This window comes from Neovison vison, chromosome 5, assembly GCF_020171115.1.
Source record: "Neovison vison isolate M4711 chromosome 5, ASM_NN_V1, whole genome shotgun sequence".
Taxonomy (NCBI): domain Eukaryota; kingdom Metazoa; phylum Chordata; class Mammalia; order Carnivora; family Mustelidae; genus Neogale; species Neogale vison.
Genome location: NC_058095.1, coordinates 25747151 through 25762892, shown reverse-complemented (window position 1 = coordinate 25762892; position 15742 = coordinate 25747151). Strand labels below are relative to the sequence as shown.

General features: G+C 52.7%; 1 protein-coding gene across 2 annotated transcripts; it reads right to left on the bottom strand.

The window, feature by feature from the left end:
• Window positions 1-3832: 3832 nt before the first annotated feature.
• SCARF1 (scavenger receptor class F member 1) lies at window positions 3833-15722 on the bottom strand. Of its 2 annotated transcripts, none has more exons than XM_044248177.1 (11): window positions 15219-15722; window positions 14836-14897; window positions 14482-14583; window positions 13091-13616; window positions 10913-11131; window positions 10324-10452; window positions 9429-9532; window positions 8591-8711; window positions 7206-7327; window positions 6978-7121; window positions 3833-6320 (listed from the first exon to the last, which is right to left on the bottom strand). In XM_044248177.1, exons 1-11 carry the CDS (start codon window positions 15431-15433, stop codon window positions 5461-5463), a joined length of 2604 nt encoding a protein of 867 aa, XP_044104112.1. In that variant the 5' UTR covers window positions 15434-15722; the 3' UTR covers window positions 3833-5460. The 2 variants fall into 2 exon arrangements, with proteins under 2 accessions (XP_044104112.1, XP_044104113.1); XM_044248178.1 differs by having other exon boundaries at window positions 6207-6320; window positions 6978-7084.
• Window positions 15723-15742: the final 20 nt, after the last annotated feature.

Sequence of the window (15742 nt, the reverse complement as noted above, 5' to 3'; positions counted from 1 at the left end):
AAGATGAAAACACTGCCGCGCGCTGATTGGCTGAGTCGGGGCTGGAAACAAGCATTGACCAATCAGCAGCCACCTACCCGCCCCGCGGCGAGCAGAAGCCGGTTCCGGCCGGACTCCGAGACAAACAAGAGAGCTGGGGGGGACGGGGGCAGCCGCGGGTCGTGCCTTTCCTCTGCTGCTTTTAACTGGAGTCACAGCCGGGCTGGGACTCCCCAGGGGTATTGATTGCCCCAGCGACTCTCAGAACCTCACTCTGAAGCCCTACCTGGGTCAGGCTCCCCGGGTCGATGATCCAGTAACCCCCGGACTGCGTGCCTGTCTCCCTCTCACACCCAGCTGGGCTTCTGCACTCCCATTCTTCTCCGGCCCGCTTGTGGAGTCCCCAGCTTCCCCTCTGACCTGGGCATCATGTCCCGATGCTCTGGCTCCGTGGGGGGTCGTTCCGCTCCTGCCGCCTCCGCTGCTTCCCCCACACAACGCTGCCATCCCCGGCTGCCTCGGGCTTTGTGTTCTGATTCCTCGTTCGCCTGTCCCCAGTGTCCTCCATCCAGGCGCTGTCTGCTCATCCCGGATCCCCGGACCCCTGCCCAGGCGTGGTGTGCCTCTTCCCTGCTCTACTGATTTCACGGATTCTCTCTCTTGGGTGCCATTTGCCCGGTCTCTGGAAGATGGCCTTGGGGGATCCGTAGGTGGGAGTTTGGGGCTTGTCTGTACCCTAGGACGGTCTGCTCCCATCCAGATCGCCTCCACCACCCCACCCCCCCGCCTCCTGCTGTCCTTGGTCCCCTTGGGGATCCTTACTCAAAGTTGACCATCCAATCTCCATTGTCTTGCACCACCTCCACCCGCTTACGTCCCATTCCTGGACGTCAACTTCAGGGGCCCTCTCTGCTTGGTGACGCGGCGGGCAGTGCCTCCGGGAGAGCGCGTGGAGTCGGGAGGGCTCGGTACCCAATGTGATCAGAGAGCTAGACCTGCCCCCAGGACGGCTTGGGCAGCGGGATAGAGCCCGGGCACTGGGGAGGTTCGGCAGCCCAGATGCGTATCCCCGATCAGAGTGGCTAGTCCGATCTTACTAGACCCTCGGTCTACCCCAGATTCAGCTAGGTCTCCCTGGCACGCTCTGGGAGCTGGCTTATTCCAGGACTCTGGGAGCCTCAGCAGCCTCCTGTCTCACGTCCCCGCATCCAAGTGCGCCCCCTGCCGCCGTGAACCCGCTACTGGCAACCTTGCTCACACCTCGCCCCGCGCTGTGGGCTGGGGGGATCCTGGCTGGTTACTTATTCTGTTACCCACCCGGCAGAATCTCACCCACTCATTTGGGACTGCCACTGAATAAACTTCAGTCCCAGCCCCCCACCTCCTTAGAGCCACCTGCCAGAGGAGCGTTTCCAGGCAGCTGTTCCATACACATCTTTAGGAGCACCTGGGTAGTGAGGTGAAGCCTCCAACTCTTGTTTTCTGCTCTGGTTGTGATCTCATGTGTGGTGGGATGGAACCGCGCCTGGGGCTCCCAGCTCAGTGGGGAGTCAGCCTGAGATTCTCTCCCTCTGCCCCTGCATATGCTCTCCTGCTCTCCCTCTCTCTCAAATAAATAAATCTTTTTAAAAAAATAACTCACTTTCTACCGCCCAAAACTGTCCGTCTCATTCTTTCTCAAATAATAGCACCGCTACCTACCGAAATTAGATATCGTGAACCATCTTTTCAATAAATATTTGAAATTTATCTTAAATTCTCCATTATTCTCCCTCTCCTTCACCCCATCCCACCCCACCAACACAGCCATATCTCCTAAATATTTATCTAATTTGCCCATCTGTATCCCTAGGACTGCAACTGCTCTTCATTCAGCCTCTGTTCTCAGCTTCTAAAATACATTTCTTCACCCAACCCCATCCCAGTGAGCTGTGGGAAAGGTAAATCTGACCTTAGTAAATTTGACCTCCGCTCAATCCTTCAGAAACTCTCTACCATTTGTCCTGTAGGATAAAGTTCAAGTTCTCCAGCCTAACCCACACAGGCTCCTCCCTATTGGTCTCTTCCTCCACTTAGAGGCTGGTTGACTGGCCAGATCATAGGTGCTTCAATCACATGGAATTGCTTGTGGTTCCTGCAGGTGCTGTACTCTTGCCTCTGGCCTTCAAAGATAGACTCTTCTTGGATAACACCTCCTTCAAGAAGCCATCCCTAACCACTCCCCAAAATATCCTTTACTATCTTTGTCCACTGATTGCACTGTTTTGTATTTTTTTTAATAGTGCACTGTTTCATCTGTTTGTCCCTCCCTTTTCCCACTGACTATGAACAAATATTTGGGGGCAAAAACTATGTCTTACTCAACTTTGTTTACCAGCGCTTAACACAGAAGCCCAAACAAAGCAGGTGCACAAAATTGGGCTTGTTGAGTGAAAACATGAACAAATGAAAAGGGATGGAAGTTATCAGCTTCTTGGGACAAAGGATTCAAATCTGGGAGAATATGGTGATGCAAATAGTAATTACCCTTTTTTGAGAACTAAAAATTTCCTAGGTGCTTTATGTAGTTTCTGTTATTTAATCCCCACAACAGCTCTGGGAGATGGCCAGGTCCCCATATGAAAAAACTGAGGTTTTAAATACCATTTCAAAGTCACAAAACAGGGGCGCCTGGGTGGCTCAGTGGGTTAAGCCGCTGCCTTCGGCTCAGGTCATGATCTCAGGGTCCTGGAATCGAGTCCCGCATCGGGCTCTCTGCTCAGCAGGGAGCCTGCTTCCTCCTCTCTCTCTCTCTCTCTGCCTGCCTCTCTGCCTACTTGTGATCTCTCTCTGTCAAATAAATAAAATAAAATATCAAAGTCACAAAACAATTATCAGAACTGAGATTTGAATCCAGGGCTATTTGAATGAAATTCTGAGTTTCTTTTTTCGGTGTTTTTGTCAAGGGTGTTAAAGCCCCAACACCAGAACTGTTGACAAATCATAAAGAAATAAAACCACTAGAGTACCAGAAGAAAAGGCAGATGATTATTTCATTAGTTTTAGGGTAGAGAAGGCCTTTCCACTAAGCATTTGAATCTCACAAGTCAAGGGGTGCCTAGGTGGCTCAATGGGTTAAGCCTGCCTTTGGCTCAAGTCATGTTCCCATGGTCCTGAGAAAGAGCCCTACTTTGGGCTCCCTGCTTAGCTCAACGGGGAGTCCGCTTCTCCCACTCCCTCTGCTGCTCCCCCTGCTGGTGGGCGCGCAAGCATGCGCTTTCTCTTTCAAATACGTAATCTTAAAAACAAAACAAAAAAACCCTCAGCAGTCAAGAAGAAAAAGACTGTCAAAAGGGGCCCCACCCTAAGAGGAAGCCACCCTTCAAAAGGATTTTGGACCACTCTGCAAGGAACCCTCCACCCTTTCCCTTGTGACAAAAACCTGATTGGATGACAGGCGCCCGGAGGGTCAATCAGATCAAAACAGAGGGCCAACAAGCCCATAAAAACCCCTAGACTTAGAAACTCCCATGGCAACCCTCTCCTGTCCTGTACCTCCTTAGGAGCTTTGTACTATCACTTTGCCATTGCTCAATAAACCTTGCTTTGCTGCCCACCAAAAAAAAAAAAAAAAAAAAAAAAAAGACTGTCTAAATTAAAATTTTAAACTTCTATGGAAAGAAGAAAGAAACTATTAACAGCATTAAATGACCAATCACAAATGGGCCAAAGAATTAATATCCTTGATATACATAGACACTTATAAATCAATGAGGAAAAGATGAACACCTCAGTTGAAAATCGGGGAAAGAACATAATCAGATAACTCATAGGAAAAAAAATAATTATTAAAGACACGAAAAGAAGCTCAACCTTAGAATAAGCACAGAAATTCACATTTTAATGACATGATTTTTTTGATAGTTAAAAAAATGTAAAAAACCCTTTTATCTGTACAAAGCTTTTAACTTCTTAAAAAGTTTTAGCATGTTATCACTTTATTATTTTTATTGTGCTAAGATAATGAGATACCATTTCAGCCTATTAGACTGAGTGTGCGGAAATAGATCTTGCCATCATTTGTGAGAATACAAAACCATGTAACTTTTTTGGAGGGCAATGTAAAGTAAGTGCCCAAATATTTAATGTCTTATCCTATCACCCAGCAATTCCACTTCTAGGAATCTCTTCTGCAGAAAAACATGCACAGTGCAAAAAGAAATATGGACAAAATAGTACACTGTGTCATTTATTGCATGAAAATGATTAGAAACAACCCAAATCTCCACGGGTAGGGGAATGGTTTAAATAAACTGTGTTTTTTCCACATGATGGAATTCCATGTAGCCATTTTTTTAATAAAAAGAGGTAGCTTTACATTTACGGACATCAAAATATAACCAAACTATATTGTTAAGTAAAAAAACAAAGTGTACAACAATATGATCTTTTGTTTTCATATGTCCAGAAAAACATCTGAAAGGAAAGATCTGAACTGTTCACCAGATTCTCTGAGCACTGGGATAGAAGGGGAAGCTGCTGTTTCTGTACGGACTAGGTAATTCAAGTATGTGAGAAAAAAAATTCAAACAAGACCAAAAGACATTCAGAGACAAGTTAAGTCTGGTCCCTCCCCTGTCCCTCAGGTTCCTCTGAGGAAAAGGGAAATCTCTTTTTTACTTTATACATGTCTATAATGTTAGTACTTTTTAAAATTTTTCACAAAAAAACATTGCTTTTAATATTTTTTTAAAAAAATCTAGTGAGAAAAGTAAAAAGAATGTTCACTAATGACAATTTACAAATAATACAAAAGTTTAAGAAAATAAATATTAGCTACAATCTCATCTCCCCCCCAAAAATGCCATTTGATGCCTCTCCCTCAAAATGTTTTATGCACATACATCCTTCAGGAAAAAAAAAAGTTTGTAAAACAATCACAAAATATACACAAAGTGGGAGAATTCTAAACATGTAGCCTGAAGCAAAAAGAAATGAAATTTATAAAAAGCCACCTTATTTTTTACACTTAACAGTTGAGCATAAACAGTCTCCCCTATTTCCCATATTAAATATTCTTACACAATGTGATTTTTGTGGTTGTTTAGGGACCTATCCTAAGCAATCTTTCTTTAACCAATCTTTTGTCATCATTTAGGTTGTTTCCCATTTCAGAAAAATGTTTTGCAAATGGAGGAAAGAATAGCCTTTTGGGGCAGAGTCTAGGAAAACAGAAAAAAAAGTCCCTGTAGTCATCTCTTTCCCCTTCCTGACTCCACCCCATGGGGTCTCTGCCCGGGCCTTCCAGACCACTCCCAGAGCACTGCCAGGGCCCAGAGCCAATTGGCCTCCAGCTCTGACGTTTCCCCATGAAAGGGCAGAGGCTCTGGTCTGTCTTTCCTGGCCCTGAGATCTTTTTCCAGCAAAACACAGTCTGATCCAGGGGCAGTTCAGAAGCCTACCCCCTATCCACAGTCTTACCACTCTCCAAATTCAAGGTTCTCAGGGTACTGGTAGCCCAGAGATGGGTGCAACGTTCTCATACTGGGGCTCCTCCTGCTCTTCCTCATCAGCCAGCTTTTGGGGATCCTGTTCTTGGGGGCCACTGTCAGGGGTCAGCTCCAGGGCCCTTCCTGAATTCTTGGTACCATCCCCCAGCCCCCTGGCCACTTCCTCTGGCCCAGTTCCTACAGACTCTAAGGACCTAGTAAGCTCTTCATTGGGGGCTAGGCTGGGGCTCTGCTTGGCAGAGCCAGAGGCTAGTCCAGGGCTGCCCTTATTTCGACTAAGGGCCCGGCGTGGAGGCTTGGGGATGGCACTCTTGACCTTGGGCCCTGCCTGGCCTTTCTGGAAGCTACCAAAACGGCGGAGAACAGACCGGACTGGGCCCTCAGATAACTGGGGTGTCCCTGCCAGCATGTAGATCGTAGTCACAGAGCCTGAGCCCTCCAGGACACTGCCCTCAATGGCTTCTACACGCTCAGCCACTGTCCGGCCACCAAGAGGTAGCCGGCGGCGGCCAGTGGCTGAATCCCTGGGGCTGGCAGCACCAGGAAGGGTTTCATCCATTTCTGCTTTCTCTGAGTCCATGGACTCTTCAGCCTCCTGGCTTTCAGGGCCCAATTGGGCCCCCCGGGAGAGCCTTTTGGGCTTTCGGAGAGGACTGGAGATTTCCCCTGAGCTTCGGCGACTCTGTGGGGCAAACTTGGTGCCTTCGGCAAAGGAGACTGACGGCCGTTTGGCCCGGGCGAGGCTGGAAGTGCGCGGGATGGGAAACGGGGTGGAGGCGTCCTCGGGGGGAGGGACGGGACCTCCAGCCAGGCTGGCTTCTACAAACTCTCCGTGGGCCACAGTGACCATCCCTGGAAGAGGAGACAGAAGAGGTTGCCTAAAGCTGGGCTTGCCACCCCAATCTGTCCTATTTACTCCGTTTGACATCTGCTGGGAAGCATCAACAATGGGGCGAGGAAATGGGTGAGGGTACAGAGGCAGGGGACGGCCTATTCAGGTAGACATGACTCCTTCCACACACTCTTCTCACCACCCCTTCCCCTGTGAACTAATACCACATGCTAGCCAAGCTAAAGCTCTGTCAGTGTGTCACACTCCAGTCCCTCTCACCTTCGGGCCTTTGCGTGTGTTGTTCCCTCTTCCTGAAACACCATTCTCACACCCCTCCTTAGCTGTCACTTGGTTGACTCCTCCTGATTCTGCTAGACTCAACTCCTGAGCCATCTTCCCTGGCCCTAATCACCCCTGACAGGGCTGGATCATGAGCCCCAACTTTTATGTCCCCCATCAGAGCATGTTGACACAGCCTCTGTCCTACATGTTCCTGATCACCACCAGCCAGACAACAAGCTTCGGCAGACCGGAATGTTCGGTCTTGTTCTTTACCATGTCCCACGGCCAGGAAATGGACCTGCACTCGAAAGGCCACTTGATACATGTTTGCTGAAGGAATAAAGAAGTGGCAGTGGGCAGGGCTGCTCAGGGCGGAGCGGGCTGTCGGGGACTACCTTCTTGGGGTGGTACACAGTAGGCCGGGCTCTCGTCTTCTCCGGACTCGGGATCAGAAGAGAAGGAGTCATCTGAGGCCCAGCCGGCCGAGGGTGGCTCAATGAAGCTGTGGTTGAAGGGGATCTCCGGGTCATGGTGAGAGACTGCAGAGAGCTTGGGGTCAGGCACAGAGGTCCACAGAAGACCTTGTCCCATCCCAGCCCCTGACCTTCAGCACCCACACTGACCTGTCACCCAGGGAAGCTTGTGGCTGCTGAAGCTACCACACGGTAGTGCGGAGCCCAGGCTGCTCAGCGCCCCCCAGACCTGCAGCTTCATCCTGGACACAGCAGCTCCATCGCTTGCTGGCCTGAGGGTACGGGAGGGTGGTCAGTGCATAAGACCACTGGTGGGAGTAGGGTGGGGGCCGCAGAAAGGGTCAGGACCATTTTAGTCCTGGGGTTAGTGTGAGAGAGGCAGGGTCACAGAGTGACTGTCTACTTCAGTGGTTCCCTTGGACCACAGAGTAAAATCCAAACAACAGGCTTCACCTCTCTGAGCCTCAGTTTCCTCATCTGTCAAGCTAGTGCCTTTCTATCACGCTAGTGCCAGGCACCCGGTGGGGGTTCCCCCAAATGCAGCTTTGTGTTATTATCACCCTTGCTGAGTCCCAACTCAGCTACATTTCTGAAAGTGCCACCACCTCCAGGAAGCCTGTCCCTGACCACCCCCCCAACAACTGGAAGCCACGGCTTCACTGTTACCATTCCTCTGATAGCCTTTGTCCCTTTCTGTTCTCAAGTGGAGGTCTTCTTCCCCACGCCCAGGGTCTGTCATCTGCGAGTACCACACAGCACAGAGTAGGATGCTTGGGGATTAGTGCGTGAACTAATACGAGAGCACCAGAGAATCCAGAAAAACAGAGCATGGGCTTTGTGGGTGCCAGTGACAGGCTGGGTGACCTTAGGCCTCCGTGCCCTCCTTTGTGATTTGAGAACACTAATCCTTCCGCCTGTATGTTCCCTGCTCTGAACCTCCTTGCTGCTGTGAGTCTCCAAGGAACCAGAAATGTGATGAGATTTGGTAAAGGAACAAAGCTCGGTACAAACAACATTCCCCAGCAGTGGGCACCCCCACCTCCACCCCCGAAAGTCCCCCTAATCCTTCCTATTATCTCCTCTTCTCAGAAAGCCGCCATCTCTGATAAACCACCACTCGGACTTTGACGTCACTCTCCTTTGGAGAAACAGGGAGTTGTTGAGGCCTAGTCTCTTCCTGTCCCTGCTCAGCATTGCCCTGGGGCTTCTGCCTTCCCTGCTTTCCTCTTTGGGCCCCTGTGAATAAACCCTCAGCAGCTGCGGGCTTTGAGTTGCCCCAGCCTGATGCCCAGTGCCCGGTGCCACTGCTCACCCTCCTGCAACTCGGAAACTTGCTTCTGGAAGGCTTTCAAGGAAGGTATGGCCTGGACATGGCAGTGTCCAGGCCATGACCACTGCCAGCTACCCTGTTACCTCAGACTTAAGTGTGTGACCCGGCCAGTCCTTCCCCACCCCCGAAGGGAAACCAGATGCCAGCCTGCTCCCAACCCCCTGTCCCAAGCTGGGGGTGGGGGAAGGGACAGGCCAGAGTTCACCTGTCCTTGGGGTCCAACCGGGCAGCCCAGCAGCAGCAGGCACAGAAAATGAGGCCCAGGAGAAGCAGCAGCAGAGGCACAAGGATGCCAGCGATGAGGGCTGCATCCTGACTGTGGTGCCCTGGGGAGAGGAAGAGAGAGCAGGGGATGGCCAAATATTCTGGGCCATTGTGTTTTCCATACATCATGTTTCCTCTCCAGCTCTGAGTTGTCCCCCGGCCCCCCAGAATCTTCCACCTACGGGTCCCTCCCCTTTTTCTGAGAGATGTAAGCTCTACTCAGCTCCCCAAAGCAGCAATCCTGCTAGCCTGTCCCCAGCCTGGGCCCTGGTCTGTTCCACAAGCCCCTGCTCCCACTTGTCCATATCCCCTTTGTAGCAGGTCTGAGAGTTGCCTGCTCATTTCCTGGCTGCTAGCCTGGTTTCTCAGGAGGCAGGGGCTGTCCTATTTTCAGGGACCCCCAAAGTTAACCATACAGATTTCATGCCTCTGATGAGCCCAGACTCCCTGGCAAGGGATACATCCCTAGAGCCATATAAAGGAAGGGCCAGTCTCTCCCTGGTTACTGTCCCCTGCACCTTTCTTTCTTCCTTCCTTTCTCTCTTCTTTTCTTTCTTTTTAAGATTTTATTTATTTATTTGATAGAGAGACAGAGCGCAAGTAGGGGGAATGGCAGGCAGATGAGAGGGAAAAGCAGGCTCCCTGCTGGGCTGTGCCAGTGGCGGGCGGGGTGGGGGTTAGGGTGGGGGTGGTGCTCCAACCCAGAACCATGGGATCATGATCTGGGCTGAAGGCAGATGCTTAACCAACTGGGCCACCCAGGAGCCCCTGCACCTTACCCAGCTGGCAGGCCCCAGAGACAGGGTTGCAGGGTCCCTCTGGACATTCACAGGGAACAGAGCAGTTGTTGCCATGGAAACCAGGTGGGCATGAAGTGTTGCAGCTATGGGATGATAAGAGACAAAAAGGCTGAAGGCTGGGTGAGAAGAGTTAGGGGTAGGTGGGGCATAGGGGAAGGTAGATTTCTGGGCACCGTTCCCCAACCCCTGCCACACAGACTTCCCTGGACGATGCCCAAGCAGACTCCTCTGACCTCTGAGCCCACATTCTAAGTACCGCTGGCAGTATTTGGGAGAATCCCCTTAGCCTCTAAGCCTGTCTTCCAGAGAGGCCACCCAGAGGCGGCCCCTCGGTACCCAGCCCCCCAGGGGGCTTCTTCAGACAAGCTCCACCTCTCCTGATCCTCACCCCTAGCCCATCCAGCACTAATGTGAAATAAGCCAGAGGCCAACGGCATCCAGAGAAAAGTCTTCAGGGTCTGGAGGTCTGAGCCGCCCTGCCCTGCTCTCTGGGCCTTGGTCCTCTCCTCTAGAAAATTAGGTCTGTTCCACGTGATACTACATTCTGTCCTAGAGGTGGAAAACCTGACATCGAAGACATTGACCTTGTTTATGTTTTACCATCTCAAGACCTCAGGGAAACAACAATGGAGTCGGCAATCCTACCCCTAAAGAACTTCTCCACCTCATTAGGGAGCCAGGCCTTTTAGATTAAGCATCACTACTTCTGGAAGATGCAGACCTCATAGCAGGAGGAATAACTTCACAGCGATGAGCTGAGCGTGCTGGGTGGGTGTGTGGAGGGGGAGAAGCCCAGGAAGGGAAGTTCAGGAAACAGACACACAGAGGTCTGACCTAGCCCCCTGCCTCCCTGCCAGGGCCCCAGTTCTCTCACCTGGGTCCCCAGTAGCCAGCATGGCAGATACACTCCCCGGTCACAGCATCACAGGTCCCCTGAACACAGGTGTGGCAGGCAGAGCTACAGCCCTCCCCATAGGTGCCAGTCGGGCAGGGGTCTTCACACCTGAGGTGATGAGAGACTTGGAATAGGTGGGCAGGGCAGGCCTGGCAAGGCAGAGCCCCCACAGAAGGGTCTTACCCATCTTCCCCCATTCTTCTGGACTCAGGACCCCAACTGTCTACTCCTCAGCAATGAAGCTCAGGTGTAAACAGGGCCTTGAATCTGGGGCCAAACCCAAGAGGTGACAGACTACAAAGCCTAGAGAGGAAGAAGAAAGCTCAGGAAAAAATAAAAAAGAGAGAGAGAGCTCAGGATACCTGAGTGGGAAGGAGCCGGAAGAGAACTCTGCCCAGGGCCTCATCAGCCCCCATCTCTCTTCCCTCACACTTCCCCAGGAGGCAGGCCCCAAAGGCTTTGTGAATTAGTGTATTGGGGTAAGGGCCAGCAACTCCCCAGAGGGAGTAGCTGGAACCAGGATCCTGAAGGAAGGTGCACCCCACCCGGAACAGGCCGGCCCCCTCACCTGGGCCCCAGCCACCCAGGGTCACAGTGTTGACAGTGCCCAGTGTCTGGCTGACAGGCCTCCCCAAGCCGGCAGTGGGGGCACAGCTGTCCACAGCTCTCGCCAAAAGTGCCAGGTGGGCAGGGCTGGTGGCACTGGGTTCCGTTCCAGCCCGGCTCGCAGGACTCACAGCTGCCTGTGTCTACAGAGCATGGCTCCTTGTGCTTGCAGTGGCCGCAGCTGGGAAGGGAAGGAGTGCATGGCAGCACTGAGGAGCTGATAGAGGGAGTCCCCACTGAGGCCTCCAGGGACACTGGAGAGCACCCAGAGCACTCAGGCAGGTTTAAACCTCAGTTTCCCCATGTACAACAAAAAGGCTGGACAGAGGATCTCCGTAGGATTCCAGCCTTCTCCTTCTAACTTCCCATTCTAGAACCTGGCCTTCCTAGGGTCCCAGGGTTACCAAGAACTCCCAGCCCAGCCAGAACAGCCAAGTTACTTTGGCCAACCTTCTCCCCAGTGTTCCTTCCTATCCCTTTTCTCCCCTCAACCCTCCTTTCCCCACCATCTCTGAGGTCTGGCATGATTGGGACTCAGAGTATCTCCTGTCCCACAAGATGAAAATGCATAAAAATTAAAACATGTCTGTTTTCATCACTATAATTTCAAGTTTATCTTATGTTTAAAAAAAAAAAAAAAGTCTTTAGGGCGCCTTCCTGGCTCAGTGGGTTAAGCATCTGCCTTCAGCTGAGGTCATGATCTTAGGGTCCTGGGATCAAGACCCACATGGGGCTCTCTGTTCTGCAGGGAGTCTGCTTCTCCCTCTCCTCCCTACCACCTTGTGCTATCTTTCACTCACCCTTTCAAATAAATAAGTAAAATCTTAAAAAAAAAATTTTTCCCAGGTTTTTTTTTTTTTTTTTTTTAGATTGTAACTGTCATACTGCACTGAGTAAATTTAAGGTACACAGCCTCGACTTGACTTACCTATATCGTGAAATGTTTACCACAGTAAGTTTAGCTAATGTCCCTCATCTCATTTAGGTGCAAAAACAAAAAACAAAACAAAACAAAAACAACGAAAAAAAAATTTTTTTTCCTTTGTGAAGAGAACTCTTAGGATCTACTCTCCTAAGAACTCTCCCACTAAGATTTTCCTTAATCTTAATTTCTCATTGATTCTTTTTTTTTTTTTTAAAGATTTTATTTATTTGTTTGACAGACAGAGATCACAAGTAGGCAGAGAGGCAGGCAGAGAGAGAGGGAGATGCAGGCTCCCTGACGAGCAGAGAGCCCGATGCGGGACTCGATCCCAAGGCCCTGAGACCATGACCTGAGCCAAAGGCAGAGGCTTAACCCACTGAGCCACCCAGGCGCCCCTCTCATTGGTTCTTTAGCGGTTTCTTGAAAAGTCTTTCTTTGGATAGTTATCTAGAATCATATGTTTGGATCAGACTCGTTTGTTCATAAAATCAATTTAGCAGATCCGCAACAGAAAGAAAAAGCAAGCAAGCAAGCATTACGGTGTGTGTATGTATCTCACGTATGTAATATATAGAGATATACACATTTATATTACATGTAATACATGAAGCAAAGATAAGTGTATGTTGTCTGGTTAAGCTTTTACCCCAGAGCTGTGTGTGTTGAGACAGACAGAGTTAGGTGGGATGTAAAACGCATTTCCTTTTGTTGTTTTGTTTTTATTTGCTTTTAAGAAAGCGCCATGCCCAAGGCGCAACGCCCAGTGCAGGGCTGCAACTCAAGCACCCCCACCCCAACCCCCGTTTAAGAGTCGCATGCTCTACCTACTAAGCCAGACAGGCGCCCCAAAACGCATTTCTTACTGTGCGTGAAGCGGCCCAAGTTTGAAAGCCACTAAGTTTGAAAGGCACCCTGCAATCGTTTTGTCACGCGATTCATCTTTTATCTGCTTCTAACTATAGTTTTCTGGTACTCCTACGGTTTGAGAACAACCAGACGACGGGCTGGGCGAAGCTGGACCTCGGGCTTCGAGGGTCTTTCTCCTCCTTCTGTCCCGTCCCCGTCGGTCTTGGCGGAAAGCACCGGGCCCTGCTCTCCCCGCGCCCCTGCCGCTGCCCAGCTTCCCTCCTCCCCCGCGCTCTCGCCCCTGCACCCCCGCACCGCTCCTGCGCGGGGCAGGGCGTGCTCACGGTCGCGCCCCCGCCTCCCGCTCACCTGTCGCGGCAGTGAGGCCCGTAGCTGCCGGCGCGGCAGGGCAGCTCGCAGCGGGCACCGCGGAAGCCCGGCGGGCAGGCGCACTGGCCGGAGGCGGCGCTGCAGCGACCGCGCACGCACTCGCACTGCTGCCGGCACTCGGGGCCCCACCAGCCCGGGCGGCAGACGCAGCGGCCGGTCTCCTGTGCGCACGGGGAGCCATGGCAGGCGCAGCGGAAGCTGCAGCGGCGGCCCCACCAGCCCGGCTCACAGCGGCAGGAGCCGTCGGCTTGATCGCAGCGCGCCGCCGCCGGGTTGCACTGGCACGGGCGGCGGCAAGTGGACGACCACCAGCCGGGCTCGCAGCGGCACGCGCCCGTCGCGGGGTCGCAACGCCCGTGCGGGCCGCAGGCGCAAGCGAACTCGCAACGGCCGCCCCAGCGGTCCGCTTGGCAGTGGCACACGCCCGTGGCCGGCTCGCACTGGCCGTGTGGGTGGCAGGCACAGATCTCACGGCAGTCGGGGCCCCAGTACTGGCCGGGGCAGCCTGCAGGGATGGGATGGGGACGGGGTGGGGAATGGAAGGGGGTCAGCAGGCTCAGGGCCAGACATGGCTCTCCGCAGCGTCGCAACCCCCTTCCACAAGGAAGAGGGGTGCCAGGCCCACCCCCAAGAACCAGAGACAGGCCCTTGAACAGGCAGCCTAACCTCCTGGGGCACAGCTCACTTCCTGCCTCTGACTCTGAACTACAAAAACCCTTTGCAGTGGCCCAGCTTCCTACTTCATACCCCAGAACACACTTAGAGGTCCTGAGTGGGAGAAGCTTTGGTCAGAGTCACACAGAAGTAGGATTTCATCCATGCCCCTTCCTTCCTCTCACGCCCTACCCCCATCCTCCACCCACCCCCACTGGAGGTGAACTGAGCATCCTGAGTGTCGACCCCAGCCCAGATGGTGACTGTGAAGGTCACAAAAAAAGCCACATTTGCCCCTAGTGTCTCCTCTCAGCCCTGAATCCTGCTCTTGGGCCATCCTGCGCACCAAACCCTTTCCCATGCCCTCTTTTTACCAGAGAAGGAAGAGCCGGGCCAGGGTTCTCCTTCCACCCTCCACACATGCCCATTTTGCAATTAACAGGGATAACCAGCGTCTTTTCTGAGAAGTTGAGCAAGATGGTGAAGGGCACACAGCTAAGAACTGTGGGTAGGGCTTTGTGGATATGGGTAAAAACCAGATGACTCAGGTCACCTTCCAGGAATGCGTCACTTCCCGACTCTGGGCCTCCATCTCCTCGGTGAAGCTTGGAGGGATTCTGGCCCTGCTGTTCTAAGATCACATTTCTACCTGCTTTGCTTCCCCGGGGCCCAGTTCTGCCTAGCAACTTCATCCTCCAGGTGAAACCAGGACTTACGGGAGTTGCACTGGGCCCCGAAGAATCCAGGTTTGCATCGACAGAGGCCTGGTTTCACACAGACTTCATCTTCCCGGCAGGCATCTAGCCCCTCACAGATGGCTGAAAAACATCCCACCCAGGTGGGAAGGATGGTGGCATGGCCAAACCAGGGGACCACTCTGCCCCTCTCACTGGTTCAAAGCACCCTGCCCCCTCAAGAGTCATTCCCTCAGGGCTGGGCCCGGGGGATGTCAGGATGGGCTCCAGCTCTAGGGCTCAGGAGGGGAAATAGGCCCCAGGAGGAGGGGAAGGAAGGGTCACTGGGCTATGTCCTCATTTCTTCTTGGGTAGGGATCTGTTCTGGCTACTCACGGATAGTGCATTCTTGATCTTTCTGCCTCCAGCCTGGGCAGCACTGGATATCAGCAGAGGGGCTGTGGGGCAGAGAGGGGTCAGCCAGGGGACAGACTGGCTCCACAGGTAGATCTCTATCTCTGGCTGAGATGTGGGAGGCCGCCTCAGCCCCATCAGGCAGGCCTAGCCAAGAGTCACAGCTCCAGTGTTCCTAATCCCTTCCCTTCCCTTCCCTGGCCCTCCCACCTCCAGCCTTGCCTATCTACCACCCTCCAGGCTGTCCCAGGCCCTCTTCCCTTCAGCTCCATGGCCTCTTCCCTCATGTTTTCCTCCTTCTCGGCAATGCCTCTACCCCAGTAAAGCCACCACCACCCCGACCTCAGATTCCCACAAAGACCCACCTGCTGGCCAGGCAGACATGCTGCCCATTGGGGTCCAGCTTGGACTCCTGGGTCCCCTGTGTCCAGAGCAGCAACAGTAGCAGCAGCCTCAGTCCCATGGCGGCCCGTTCAGCCAGAGGGTTTGGGTTAGTCTGGCCCCCACAGCTCCCAACCCCCTCCCTGCTTCCTTCCAAGGCCTTTCCTGAGGAAACCAGTGTGAAGGGGCGGGCTGCCATGAGGCACCTCCCTGAGAGGGGCGGGGGGGTAGTTGCTGGGAAGATCAGACACCAGACAAATAAAAAGGAAAGCTGTGGTGAAGGCTGAGTGGGTACTATAAGGGCTGGCCTCAGTCTGGAGGGTCAGGAAGATGAAGAGCCTGGATACTGCGGCACAGGCAAGGGTGTGTGGTGAGACTGGGAGCCATGTCTTTCCATTAGGTCATACTATACAAGTGAGGCCCTCACCACGAGAAGCTCCCCACCCACTTAACAACCAACAAGACCCTGTGAGGAAACCACAGCCTACCCCTGGTCCTGTCGGACCTG

Bases quoted from the DNA above. Each gene is read 5' to 3' on its own strand.
- SCARF1 (XM_044248177.1), bottom strand. From the start codon at position 15,433: ATGGCAGCCCGCCCCTTCACACTGGTTTCCTCAGGAAAGGCCTTGGAA. The intron at 8,712-9,428 runs GTAAGGTGCAGG...TCCTCTCCCCAG, and splicing joins CTCTGGGGCCTGCCAGCTGG to GGCACCACAGTCAGGATGCA. The intron at 7,122-7,205 runs GTCAGTGTGGGT...AGCTCTCTGCAG, and splicing joins CAAGCTTCCCTGGGTGACAG to TCTCTCACCATGACCCGGAG.